The sequence below is a fragment of the Pelmatolapia mariae genome, linkage group LG5 (assembly GCF_036321145.2).
Source record: "Pelmatolapia mariae isolate MD_Pm_ZW linkage group LG5, Pm_UMD_F_2, whole genome shotgun sequence".
Classification (NCBI taxonomy): Eukaryota; Metazoa; Chordata; class Actinopteri; order Cichliformes; family Cichlidae; genus Pelmatolapia; species Pelmatolapia mariae.
The window spans coordinates 26,361,488-26,375,383 of record NC_086231.1 but is presented as its reverse complement, the minus strand read 5'-3'; the positions used below and the strand labels follow the sequence as shown (position 1 = coordinate 26,375,383).

Genomic DNA, 13,896 nt, shown 5'->3' with positions numbered 1-13,896 from the left:
TTTCAAATAAAAATGTGCCTATTCTTTTGAAATTGCACATAAAGGAAAAATTTGGACGCAATTTCTGTTGGGAACTGGATGAAGAGAAAGGTAAAGAAAGGGGTAGAAGACTGGAGAGTGGAGAGCAAGATAGCTGGGTGGGGCCAATAGTGCTGAGTGAGACTGATCTCTGTTCATTCTCTTGGCTGGCAGTCAGAGCTTGTGCCCACTATAGGATCATGGTCAGGATGGCAGCATGGGCAGAGAGCTGGGCAGCGCTTGCCAGTGTGCCAGGGACAGAGGGCAAGCCTATTGAGAAGCAGTGTGATGGACACAATGGGTGCGACAGACTTGCTGCATCAACAGGCTTTTTGCTGCTGTGGCTAGAAATAAACCATAAATACCCCCACTGGCATCCACCAACCGCTCACCAGGCCTCCACACAGATCCTCACTCAGTCACAGACAGAAAGGGCAAAGAAAAGAAAGAGGGAAGACGGAAAACGTGGCTTGTACGGGGTGCATTGAAGCACAAGCCATCAAGGTAAAGAAAAAAAAAGAAAAAGGGAAAAAGAACCAAGATAATTATTTTCCCTTTTTTTGTTTTCTCTCAAGAACTTCTTCTGTGTGGATCCAGAGGGACTATTAGTGTACTATTCTAACAGATACAAGTAAGATTTGTGTAAGCTAAACAAAAGTTTGCAGGTTACTTCCTGATTGATTTCTGAACAACAAGATTATGTGAATCTAAAGCTGTATTATGCAATCCAATCTTGCAGGAAACCTTTTTTTTTCATGCATAAAGTCAATAGCTCATATCTCATCATTTTTATTTGAATGTTTATTTTGTATATCAGGTGTATGTATTTAATCTAACACTAAGCAATGTGATTGTTGTGCTTTGTAGACTAAAAATGACAGACCAGCAGGGAACCCCAGACCAGCTGCCTGCAGAAAAGGGCCAAGGAGGGGCTGGAGCAACATATAAGGTACCAGATTTAACAAAAGGGACTTTTCTGTTAAACAAGCTCAAAAAGACCACGGGATTATGGACTGCATCATTCAACTGCTCCACCTGTCCCTGTTTTGCAGCTGGTGGTTTTTGAGTATGAGAACTTTCGTGGAAAAAAGGTGGAGCTGTCTGGTGAATGTAAAGATGTGCTGGAGAAGACACAAAGGGTTGGTTCAGTCATTGTGGAGTCGGGACCGTGAGTGACTCAGTTACCCTTCCTTCATTTTCACTGCATGTAGATCCTATTTTGTAGCTGTTGCCTTTGCTTTCAACAAATGTGTGCATTTATATGTCTTGCTTATTTTCCATGTTGTCAGATGGGTAGGGTTTGAGCGTCCAAGTTTTGCTGGAGAGCTGTTTGTGCTGGAGAAGGGAGAGTATCCTCGTTGGAGCACCTGGACCAACTGCCAGAGTAGCTACAGCCTGAGCTCCTTTAGGCCTCTGAAAGTGGTATGTACCTGAAATGAAATGAACCTCAGATATTTTGTGATTTCGCAAGGGTTGATGTTAAACATGTGGAAATATACTGTTTATTTTCTGCAGGACAGTGCAGATCACAAGTTACATCTGTTTGAGAATGCTGGCTTTGAAGGCAGAAAAATGGAGATTGTTGATGATGATGTCCCCAGTCTGTGGGCTCATGGTTTCCAAGACCGTGTGGCCAGTGCTAAGGCTGTCAATGGAACGTAAGTTTCACCATTCTCAGTCTCTCACTACAATGATTTCCACTTATCAGAACTGAAGCCATGAAATGTAAGATAGAAGTGCATTTGTGCAAAATTATACTAAATTTGTGTAAAAATCAAAGTCCCAGAAATGTGATACTGTTTCTCTTCCTCATGAAGGTGGGTAGGATACATGTATCCAGGCTACAGAGGGCGCCAGTATGTGTTTGAGCAAGGAGACTTCAAGCACTGGAATGATTGGGGAGCCACTGCACCTCAGATCCAGTCCGTCCGACGTGTGCGGGACATGCAGTGGCATAAGAGAGGGTGCTATATTGCCCCTGCCCCTGCCCCAGCTCCTGGTCCAGCCCCAGCCCCAGCCCCAGCTCCAGCCCCTGCCCCTACACCACCCAATCCCAATCCTAACCCTACTCCCAACCCCAAATCCCAAACTCAGCCCGAAGCTTAAACTCCCACCTCTGACACCTTCCACAGAAACTGGTGAATGCTGAAGGCAGCTGGCCAGTCCTTAGTCTCTCATTATTAAAGCTCTTTATTGGTTTAGGCTAACTGACCAAGCAGTTTTGGAAAACTGGAACTGAAAAAAATAACCATGCATCTCTGTTGGAAATAAAAGTTTTGGCCCTGATTCTGGTTATTTGTAAATTATTCCATGCCATTTATTTTGTATAAATTAATACATGGGATTGGAGTGAGAGTGTTAAAACGATCTGTGCATTAGACAAACAACTTATAAGTATATTAAAATTAAGTAAACAATAATTCAGACCAGAAAGAAATCATTATCAACTATTTTAAATTGGCATTAGAAGGGTGCGTAATGTGAAAAAAAAAAAAGCTTTGTTTTTTTTTGTGACACTAGAAATCCTTGCTACGCCACCACTGATAACCTGTTATTTTTTTTCAATTATTTAGTCACTGTCGACCTTTTGTTTGGTTCTTCTGAGTTTTTGAATCTAGTCAGGCCCCGTTTCTTTTTAACTCTGGGGCATTGTAATTAATGCTCATAAAATTCTTGCTATTTTTATACATTTTTTTTTTTTTACTATTAGGCACTTGTTAGATTGTAAACTAACTGTAACATTCAGCCACCGTTTTGTAGATAAAAACACGATCATCCCCCTCTTCAGAACCTTTCCCAGCGTTCCTTGGTGTGCTCAACTCTCATTGGTTAACAACTGCATTTATGCCCGCCCACATAAAGTGGAACATCCAATCAGAACCAAGATTCATTCAGCAGGCTCGTGAGCTGGGCGGGCAACGCGCAAAATTTGAAAGTTGACCGGAAACAGGGTGACCGTGTAGAAAATAGTGTGCTCTTAAGCACATAAATATGCCTATATAACTTAAAAAGAGTATGATAGCTACCTAAACGACTAGCTGGTGAGTAATTTCCTAACAGACCGCTTTAATTTTATTCATATGTCAAGAGTGTTTCGTCTTTAATGTTCTGTTTTATAAGCTAAGTTAGAAAGCGAACGTTACCCACCGTTAGCTTAGCGCGCTAAAGGGGGGCATGTTGTTGACACCAAGTGACAGCTTTTCCTTGGTCCGTAGGTATCAATATTTCGTTAATGCCCTGGATTTAAATCTCGACTTGCTACCTGGTTTTATGCTGTGAAGAGACCATGCTGAAGTTTAAATACGTGAGTCAGGGAAACCTGAAAACACCGTCTTCCTCTGCTGACCCTATCACTAGCCGCAGCTCACGACTCAACCAGCTGTTTCAGGTAAAGTAATGCATCAGCTTAGGTGTAGTCTCGATCTCTTAAAATTCAGTTTAAATACATCCCGAATAGCAGTCTCCTGTGAACTCCACTTTTCTTGTTTGTGTATTGTTTTCAGGGACGACTGAGTCTGTGTGGGGAGCAGGGAGGATGCACTTTAGGTCGGGAAGAGTTTCTGGAGGCTTTGCTGCTTCTCTACCAAGAGTGCACTTCCCCAGAACTTATGAAGATACATCATGTGGCAAACTTCGTCAATAAATGTAAGCATACATTTTAAATATGAGCAAGATTTGTTTGTTTTATTTATCAGTCATATCCGTTTTAACAAAACCTGATTATATCAACTGATGAAATTGATTAAGAGCAGTTATATTTGTGATGCACAGTTTTAAAATGCTCTTTAGCATACTACAAGGCTTATGCCTTTTTTGTAATATCTGTAAGGTGGACTTTGATAATTGTACTAAGACTATGTTGTTGTGGCTCTAGTTAGAATAAGGTGTTTAGCTCATAGTTCGCATTCAAAAAAATGTCTTAAAGGTTTTACTTCAAATTTTGAAGCCATAAAGGGTGAAAAAGTTGTTTGTGCTGTGCTAAGCTGAGCTGTTCGTGCTTTTTGAAACAGTTTCCGAAGTTGTCTCAGAGCTGCGGGCCCTACAGCCCGGGCTTCAAGACTTTGACCTGCATGCAGTGGTGGGTCGGGGTCGTTTTGCTGAAGTCCGAGTTGTCCGGGAGAAGGCTACTGGAGGTGTTTGTGCACTTAAAGTCATGAAGAAGACAGTTTTACGCACTCAAGAAAATGTAAGTTTCATCCTCTAAGAACTACATCGTACCAGAGAGTTTTGATATCCATATCTGGGACACAAAAAGGAAATTTTGGTAGTTTGCTATTTATTTGTTTATAGTTTTCTTCCAGAAGGAAAACCAGAGGTGAGAGTAATAAAGTAAATGTATGCTGGTTCCATTTAAAGTTGTGTGAAAAAGAAAGTTTTAAGGATTCCATTGTAGCAGTCTTGTGCACTTAACAGTTTTGTAGCTTAACCTCCCGTTGCCACCCACGGCCTTTTCTTGGACTTTTTTGGTGTTTGGAACGTAAAAGGCCGCGACAACAACGTTGCTTCTGTTTGCAGAGGTTTGTGAAAATTTGTTTATGCACAGCAAATAAATGTCTGGGTTCCTCTAGACATTTCAGTCTAGTTGAGGACTGGACCATTGCAACACCTTGATTCTTTTCTTTTTCAGTCATTCGGTTGCAGATTTGTTGCTGTGCTTGGGGTCATTGTTACATTACATGACCTAGTTTGGGTGTAGCTTTAGCTTTTGGACAGATGTCCTTACTCTCAGGCTTCAATACTTTGGCATACAGAGGAGTTCATAGCTACCTCCCACTGCAAGCACCCCAGGTACTGTGGGTGGAAAACAAGCCCAAATCATCAGCCTCTAGAACTCTCTTTGAGGCATTTTTGTTGATATGCTGTCTTTGATGTTCACCAGTTGTGGTGCTGTGCATTATAGCCAAGCATCTCCACTTTCGTCTTGTCTGTCTGAAGGATATTGCTCTTGAAATCTTGTGGTTTGTTCAGATTCAACTTTGCAAACCTAAACTGAGCTACCATCTTCTTTTTAGAGGGACATTTTCAAATAAGACATACTTCTTCACTCTTTTTTTTAGTTGTGTTGTTGCAAACCTTAACATGTTAACTCGAGCCTGAGATGTAGCCCTTTTGTTTTGTTTTTTGCAATTTCTTTGAATATTGGGCCATCTGACCTTTGGATTACTTTGTTGAACTTGTTTTTGCAGAGGTGGTCACATTTGCTGGTGATCAGCAGCATCTGCCTGCTACTTAGCCTCTTAATTCCTACACAGTAAGGGTGTACTTCATTTTTCACATGACTGCATAGACTGCTGAAAAAAGCTTTCTTTTTCCTCAAGACTGTAGCTTTTGTTTCAGGATTTCTTTGAATACGCTGTCATAGATTAGTGGAACAAATGGCCATTATTAATGTTTTATTAATGTTTATAATACCACCTGTGGTTTGCTCACTACCATAAGTAGAAACCCTATAAAACGGGTAGATTTAGGCTACGTTCACACTGCAGGCGAAAGCGCATCAAATCCGATTTTTTTTTGCCCCTATGCGACCCATATCCGATCATGGTATGACAGTGTGAACGGCACAAATCCGATATTTTCAAATCCGATCTGGGTCACTTTCGTATGTGGTCCTGAATCCGATACATATCCGATGTTTTAGAAAGCGACTGCTGTTTGAATGGTCAAGTCGCATTAAATCCGTCTTTTACGTCACTGACACAAGACAGACGCCAGTTATCAGCGCCGGAGAAGCGCCCGATAGGACATCGCGAACGATTTCTTGCCATCCGGTGAAACTGTTAGGAAGACCACGTTGGAGAAACGTGAACATTTTATTTGTACTGTATTTTCTGCAGATTCTGACAGAAATCTGCAACTATCCTTTGAAGCACCGCTCCTCTAAAACAGCAAAAACGATCATTATTAGGTCATCTACATTATTATGTAAATAACAAAATAACTTAAAGCCAAAATTTGGAAACATAAAGTCCGAAGTCTTTATATTAAGGGCAATCAGTCAAACAATACTGTTTGCTCTGAGTCTAAACAGAGCGAGTTGTGTGTGACATCTTCTTTTGCGCATGCGGGCCGCTTTGAGCGTTCACACTGGAGAGCGTTTGATGTGGCATTTTATGTGTAGTATGAACAAGCAGACAAAAAAATCGGATTTGATCAAAAAATCGGAATTGAGCATTAAGACCTGCAGTGTGAACGTAGCCTTAGAGTCCGTCTAATGGGAGTGGAAAGGTTCATGTACTTGAGATGGATTTCTGTCAGAATGAAATTCACTGAGAATAATCATGTAATAATAGCATTTATTGAAAAGTATTTATTTAATTATTTTAACACAGAGACAATAATTCACTCTCATATTCAGACCTAGGAGCAATTTAGAAACACCAGTTAACCTGGATGCATGGGATGGATAATTATTTTATCATTTTTTTGTTATAATAGTCCTCCATTAAAATGATTTCCTCAGGAGTATTGAAGTGTATGAAGAATAAGGGTCTTGAATTTTTCATTTTCACATTTACTACACAAGTACTGTTAACTGTGTCTTAGCTACTTGTTGTTCCAAATTTGTAGTCCTAAAAAGGTCCACTGGAGAGTGCTGTAGGGCTAAGCACAACAAATGTCACTTGGATCCAATATTTCACAGCTGTGCTCTCTGGCATATGACTAATCGGACAGATCTCCGTCAGAATAGTACATGAGCTGTGACACAAAGGGAGCTGAAGAATGAACAGTTTTAATGAACAAGAAATGCCTTCTTCGTGCCACCTGTGACAGTTTTGTGTAATTTAGACTCATCTGTCACTTATAAAAAGAGGGAACAAGAACTGAAGCTAGACGAGAAAGGCAAGAATTCTAATCACCAGAAAAAGTAGATTTTTGCACAGTTTTATCTGAAATAAAATGCAATTACATTTAACCCACATTCAGTTCCTTAATATGGAAGTTTCTGTGTTTCAGGCACATCTGTTTATATGGCCATTATACTAATCACAGTATATATTTGTATTGCTTACATTTCAAACAGTATAACTGCTCATTGCTCACCTTCTAACTCTTCAAAGGTGATTTTTCATGAAGAGGAGCGGAGGATCTTGGCTCTGAACAGTAGTCCCTGGATCCCACAGCTGCTGTATGCCTTCCAGGATAAAGATCATGTTTACCTGGTGAGACTGCGGCACATATTTATTTTTTTTCTTTTCTTTTTTATCTTAAGGATGAATTGAAATGACTAGTTTGCTATTTTTTTCTGAATCAAAAGAATATTTTAAGGATCTTTTGTAACACACAGAGAAAATGGCACACACAACATACTGTACTTACTAATACAATATTTGTGCTATATTTGATGCATAAAGCAAAGGCCTTGTATTTTGTAGTGTAGGCTTCGGTGTAGTGTTAGTCCCAGTGTTACAAAATAGTACTGACCGTATAGTGACTTCATAACTGGTCATAGTAGATAGCTACCCTTCCCTGAGCCCGGTTCTGCCGGAGGTTTCTTCCTGTTAAAAGTGAGTTTTTCCTTCCTACTGTTCCATATTGTTTGCTCAGAGGGGGTTGTTTGACTGTTGGGGGGTTTCTGTATTATAGTAGGGTCTTTACTTTGCAATATAAAGCCCCTTGAGGTAACTCCTGTTGTGATTTGGTGCTATGAAACAAAAAATTTAGTTGGTATGACCTATTGGCTTTCACTCAAAGTATCATAAGCACACTGTGTATTCCCCCAAACTCTAAAATTATACTGTGGGGAAAATGGCTAGACTAAAACAAACACCCACACTATACATGAACCCTTGAAATACAATCATCAAAATTTGCCTATTGTTACCTACTTTCTATGTTTGATTTTCAAAATTTGACAAACAAAACTGGCAGTCACTCAAAGTGGCATGTGAAGGAGGAATTATAAAGTGACCAATCTGTTTGTACAAGAAAAATATTTTGTAGCATTTTGTAGCAGGGGCAAAAAGGTTTCATCCTTAAGAAGTCGTTATTTTTGCCATCAGTACGTTCCATAGTGACCAGGATTTTTTTTTTTCCAGATAAATCACATCATTCATTACTGACTCCTCCCGTGGCTTTTTAGATGCTGTGAGCAATCTTTGGATTTAGTTTTGCTTGAAATTAAAAGCTTACTGCAATTAACAAAACAGTATCACATTTTTTTAAGCTATCACTGTGAAAAATAAGGAGGGAAATCAGGAACTGAACTTACTGTTTACCATTTAAAACACTCAGTGAATGTATACTCTTTATGCTGCACTATTGTATGAGTAACTAATTAAAGGGGGAAACGTATCCCTTTAATAATGCAATCTTAGCACTTTGTCAGTTACAGTTAGCTGTTAAACCTACAATGAATCTGTATTTTTCCTTATGATCAAGGCTGTCTTAGGTAGTAGGAAAGAGTGCAGTCAGTTTCTTGTGCAGCCGGGCCTTATATTTTATCTTGCCCATTTTTTTTTTTTTTTTTTTCTCTTTCACCATCTATATACGTTCCTTTATGTCCCCTGCATATCTGTTTCAATTCTTCCTCCTCTTTTTTTTCACTCCCCCTCTGTCTCTCTGCTCCCTAACTGAGCATGGAGGAAAATACAAAGCATCCATCTTTATCCGTGTGTCAGAGAGGCACCCAGTCTCCCTGTTGCTAGGTAACACTGGAGAATGCTCCCGTTCATTGAGACTCGCTGACCATTCATGTGCATGGGCTTTGCCTGTTTATGGCTGTATGGCTTTAAACATGTAGCTCAAATCAACTTGGCACAGCACCTTTTATTTCAGGGTGCAGACAGCAGGAAAAAAAAAAGAATTTTAGGCAACGTTAACAAAGGCTGATTTATTTTTCCAAACTTTCAAAACTACATGTCTTCAAATGAGCTATGTTATGGTTGCAGTATGTTGCTTTGACTTAAATGTGTCTTCTTTCATCCTATGATCATTCATTCTAGGCCACACTGGGATTATGCATTTATTCTTGACATATTTTTAGCAATTGAACAGGAATACTTTGACTGCAGTATCATAGATAAATCAGCAATAGTACCCGGTGTTATATAACTGAATCTATAATGAGGAGAACCACCCTATAAGCTTATGCTGAGCAGAGCTTTGATGTAAGCTCAAACACATGGCCCTACACTTGTTGCTTTGTTTTTCCTTCTAAATATAGACACATTTAGAGGCGTTCTTAAAGCTTTTACAGCCTTCAACAACAACACACAATCCTTCAAATGCCATGCACTGGTTATAGTCTTATCCTGCCAGTTCCTCACTTTACACACATATGCTTTCAGGCGATGGAGTACTTGCCAGGCGGTGACCTGATGTCTCTCCTAAACCGATATGAGGATCAGTTTGATGAGTCCATGGCTCGATTTTATTTGGCTGAGCTGGTAGAGGCCATTCATGCTGTCCACCAGTTGGGCTACGTCCACAGGTAAAATACCCGCTACAAAATCCAACCTGTTATTGATAGAGGATTAGCCAACTAAGACTTAACAGTAAAACATGACCAATGAAGGAGTTTCAGTGTTCCCGTAGAATGGGTTTCTTGACTTCCAGGTCTATATTAAAAATGTTTTTCTTTTGTTTTCATTGAAAAGGCCACAATAACCGGATCCTGTACATGAGAATTGTTATCACTTTAACTAATTTAATGTAGAGTGTGATGGCAAATGTTATAAAAACGCTGTGGAGTTTGCAAATGTCTCCGTTATGCTTGGAGCAGTAGAGCATTTTACAGTACTCAGACAGCAAACAGCTCTGTAAAAGCAGTATCAAATTTCTACTAAACTATCCACTTACAGAGATGTCAAACCAGAGAATATTCTCATTGATCGGACTGGTCATATTAAGCTGGCTGACTTTGGATCAGCTGCCAGGCTGACTGCTAACAAAACGGTAAGTTGAATATAGGCTTTGCTATATGTATTAACTTCACTGTTCTTCACAATGACATTACAGAGTTTCTGTTATGTTTTCCCAGGTGGCCACTCCCACAGTGCCTGTTGGAACCCAGGACTTTCTTTCCCCTGAAGTCCTGACAGCCATGAATGGGGGTTCTAACAGCACCTATGGAGTTGAGTGTGATTGGTGGTCCCTTGGGGTCATTGCCTATGAGATGATTTATGCCCGGTCACCTTTTTCTGAAGCCACTTCGACCAAGACTATCTACAACATCCTTAACTTCCAGGTGCTGACATTGTCATTGTTTATGTATTCAATCTCTATAACAGATCAGACACAAACGGTCTAATCAGTATTCCTGTTACAGTCAGTAATATATGCAATCTAATTTAGGCAATATTTAATCAGTCTATAAAATATTTATTCAATTCTTGTTCAATTTTTTTTTGCCTACAGCATTGTTTAAAATTTCCAGAGGAGCCACGTACCAGTAAGCAGTTTGTAGACTTGGTACAGAGCTTACTTTGTGGTGCAAAGGAGCGACTGGGTTTCCAGGGACTCCACTGTCACTCTTTCTTCTCCAGCGTCGACTGGAACAACTTGCGACAAGGTGAGGAGATTCCTCTCCCTTGAGAATCCTCTGCAATCTTTTTAGTGGACATGCTCAATTTCACTTGAAATGACACATTCTTGTTGTAATTGTGTTACGACACAGTTGATATATTACTAGTTGTCAAATTCTAATGCTTGGGTTTCTTTTTTTATTCTTTTATATATAAACAAAAAACAACAACCCAAACCCCACCCAACAACATCTAGTCTACGTCTGTGTGTGTTCAGGGGGTGAGCTCATAGACAACAATAGCGTTGGTGTTGTCTATAGTAAAATAATGAGATTCTGTGCGCTGTTGGCAGTAAGCCATGTTTTTTTTGTTTTCTGAGGAAGGCAAGGCAGACCGTTAAGATCTGCGACTCATCTGTTTCTCAACAGATGCAGCACGCATCGTTTACGCAGGCGACACCAGACATGCTCTTTGTAGCGGAAATACAAGTGCGTTTGTTAAATGTTATTGTTGTCAGTGAGTTTCACAGTTTCCCCTGACTGGCCATTGGAAAACACACCCATAACACTCAAATTAATAGATAATTTCAGTGAAGCATGGTCACATTGAAGAGGCACATGCCTACAGTGCTACTGTAATTCACAAGTGTATCTGCAGGGGTGATCGGTGTTTGTTTTGGCTCTACCAAATAGGTATTTTCTGCAGATGACACCCCCCCGCCCATTATAAAGTAATTATATAACATTACTATGCCCATGGTTTCCTCTTAGCACTGACAGCTGTTTGTCTATGATAAAGTGTTTAGATTGATATTTTTTCTTTATTTATTTTTCTCTTTGTTAATTGATTTTGTTTGAGTAGTAGCAAAAAAACCTCAAAATACATATATGTACAAATGTCTGCATTAAAAATATCATCCTTGTTTATTCACAACTGAGCACGGATAGAGCTTTATGCATCAGCTTTGGTTCCAGCTGATTAGCTTGCTCTGCTGCAGTGAGAGAGTGAGTGAGCATGTGTGTATGAGAGAGCGCGAAAGAGAGGAGGGAGGGACAGAGGCAGCATGTGCATCAACGCGCGACTTACTGCACTCTAGGCTCCCACCGCTCTCCGCTCTCTATTCCTCCTCCCTTCCTTTCTCTCCCCTTTCTCCTTGTGTTTTTTTTTTTTTTTTTTTTTTTTTTTTTAATAAACATTTTTTATTTTTAAGTACCTTGTTCATAGCGGCTTCCTTTTTCCCTTGCCCTCTCTCTTATTCCCACCTCTCATCCTCTTCCCCTGCAGTTCTCCCGCCTTTCGTTCCTGCGTTGCATGCTGAAGATGACACCTCTAATTTTGAGGAGCCGGAGCAGGCAGCCCCCTGGCCAGCCTCAGCAGCCCAGCAAGGAGCTCTGCCGGCGGGCTTCCAGGGCCAGGATCTGCCTTTTCTAGGCTGGTTCTTCAGCAGAGCGTTGATACTGTTGGCCAAAACTGAGTAAGTGGTACCTGTTTTCTAGTCATTGTTGGGATCATTCAAAGTAGACTAAAGCCTGTTTTTCCTTTGGACGATGCAGAGACCTTTTACATGCACCTTTCTAATACCTTTTGTTGGTTAAAGATCCCATGCTAGTACTGAATGCCGTTCTGCCATTAGTCTCCTCATTACCACGGCAACAATTTCCAGGTAGCCTTGTTTCAGGTGACCTAGCATGGTGCCCAGGGCAGTTGGTATTGTCCCTGTCATTAGTGTTGTGCCTGTTGGGGCCAAAAAGGGTTTGGCTATATGCTGTGTCAGACAAGGAATGAGAAAAGGGAGGGATCCCCCTGTTCTGTGGTGCTCTCTCCTACTGACTTCTTGTTTTTGTACCTTCAGATCACATGTAAGTGATCCAGTGCGCAGATAGATCAAATGAATGGCTCAGAGGATGTTAGCTGGTGTTATCTTGCCATCGACTCTGATTGGTATGCGGCTGAGTGTGCCGATGAGGTTTGCTGAGAAGTGGAACCCCACACATAGACACACTCCCACCCTCACTGCTGTTATTGTGCCTTCTCTGTTACTGTGAAGCATAATGGGCTCCTGACTTTTACGGCATGGGTTTTGGGACTGTAATTATACCTAATTGTGTTTGGCTTCTTAACCCCTGATAATAAAGCAAGAGGATGGGTTTTTGTTCTTGCAGCCCCATGCTAGTGCTCTCGCAGGTTAATGGTGCTGGAGACTGCAGATCATGACAGCAGCGGCAACAGAAATGGAGAAAAAGCATTAGCAGATTAGACTGGGAAAAAGGATGAGAGCTCAGATTGGGGGAGAGAATTATTTCTATGGTTACAACCGTGGTGTTTTTTTTTGTGTGTGGTTTTTTTTTTTTTTTTTTTTTTCCCTGTCCCCACCCCCCATCTTTACCCGTCTCATCTCCTCCTGTTATTTCTCCCTCTTCTAATGTCTAAGTCGCCTTGCTGTTACACCATCAGTCATCTGTTCAAGGTTTTTAACAGAAGCCAGTCATTTTCTATGCTGCATTTGATTAAGAGGAGCTCAGTGTTCATAAGATGTGTCAGAATTGTGTTGCGTGTGTGGGAGCATGCATATCCGTGTACACATTATTCATTACAATGCCAAATAGGAAAGAGAAATGAACCTAGAGCCAGGCATAATGAAATGCTAATCATCTGTTTTGGGGGTTCCTGCTATTGTTTGTTTTTTCTTCTCCTTTTTGGACTTGTCTGTCTCACTCCTCATTACTAAAAACTCAACAGCAAAATCCTCTTAAAAACTTGCCTCAAATTTATAAGAAACTGTCTGTGGTATAGTGTCGGAAAATCATACTAAACACCCATAAAAAATGACATTGTTAGGATTTTTGGCTGGATTAAGGAAATTCTGAGATGGTTAATACAATATGTGCAGTATTTACAGTTTAGAAATATCTGTTTTTGCCTGTTTGGAGCTGGACATAAAATGGTGTTATTAGGTCAGTCTGTCTGGTCAGGCATCCAACGTCATGCCAAATATCTACCGATACTGGGTAAAGGTATATGGGTGCCCATTGTTCCTTCGTTGGCGTCAAATGTAATCCTGTAATATAGGCTATGATTTTTGTCTTAAAAGGTATCTTGGCAACACACACACACACACACACACACACACACACACACACACACACACACACACACAGTATGTAGGAAATCCATTGAGGACATTCATGGGCTTTTGGAAAAAAAAATTGTGTTTGTACTGAATTCCCGCCATTTACAGTGGTGCCATCAGGGTCAAAGCTTTACATGGGGAACCCTTTTTTTGAACAAACTGCCCCAGGACATGTAGCACATGAATGACCAAAAAAATGTTGGCAATGGTAGGAGAAGAAGAGTCTTTTAGCACTTATATTAAAAACAGAGAAAAAAAATTATGTGTGTATATACACACATT

At 40.4% G+C, this 13,896-nt stretch overlaps 2 protein-coding genes across 5 annotated transcripts in view; both read left to right on the top strand.

Annotated features, from left to right (window-relative positions):
• Positions 1–426: 426 nt before the first annotated feature.
• Positions 427–2,225, top strand: LOC134627194 (beta-crystallin B3-like). Its single transcript, XM_063473137.1, has 6 exons — positions 427–522; positions 886–967; positions 1,071–1,186; positions 1,308–1,440; positions 1,534–1,676; positions 1,836–2,225. Exons 2-6 carry the CDS (start codon positions 893–895, stop codon positions 2,122–2,124), a joined length of 756 nt encoding a protein of 251 aa, XP_063329207.1. The 5' UTR covers positions 427–522; positions 886–892; the 3' UTR covers positions 2,125–2,225.
• A 1,079-nt stretch (positions 2,226–3,304) lies between these two features.
• The window catches only part of cita (citron rho-interacting serine/threonine kinase a), a 37,427-nt gene continuing 26,835 nt past the window's right edge, over positions 3,305–13,896 (top strand). For 2 of the 4 annotated variants that reach the window (XM_065470895.1, XM_063474497.2), the window contains exons 1-6: positions 7,109–7,181; positions 9,309–9,451; positions 9,822–9,915; positions 10,001–10,207; positions 10,378–10,531; positions 11,769–11,958. In XM_065470895.1, coding sequence (XP_065326967.1) covers positions 9,312–9,451; positions 9,822–9,915; positions 10,001–10,207; positions 10,378–10,531; positions 11,769–11,958 — 785 coding nt within the window. In that variant the 5' untranslated portion in view covers positions 7,109–7,181; positions 9,309–9,311. Of the gene's footprint in view, positions 3,407–3,521; positions 3,664–4,028; positions 4,205–7,079; positions 7,182–9,308; positions 9,452–9,821; positions 9,916–10,000; positions 10,208–10,377; positions 10,532–11,768; positions 11,959–13,896 lie in introns of those variants that run through there. The other 2 variants (XM_063474498.1, XM_065470896.1) reach the window with 2 other exon arrangements.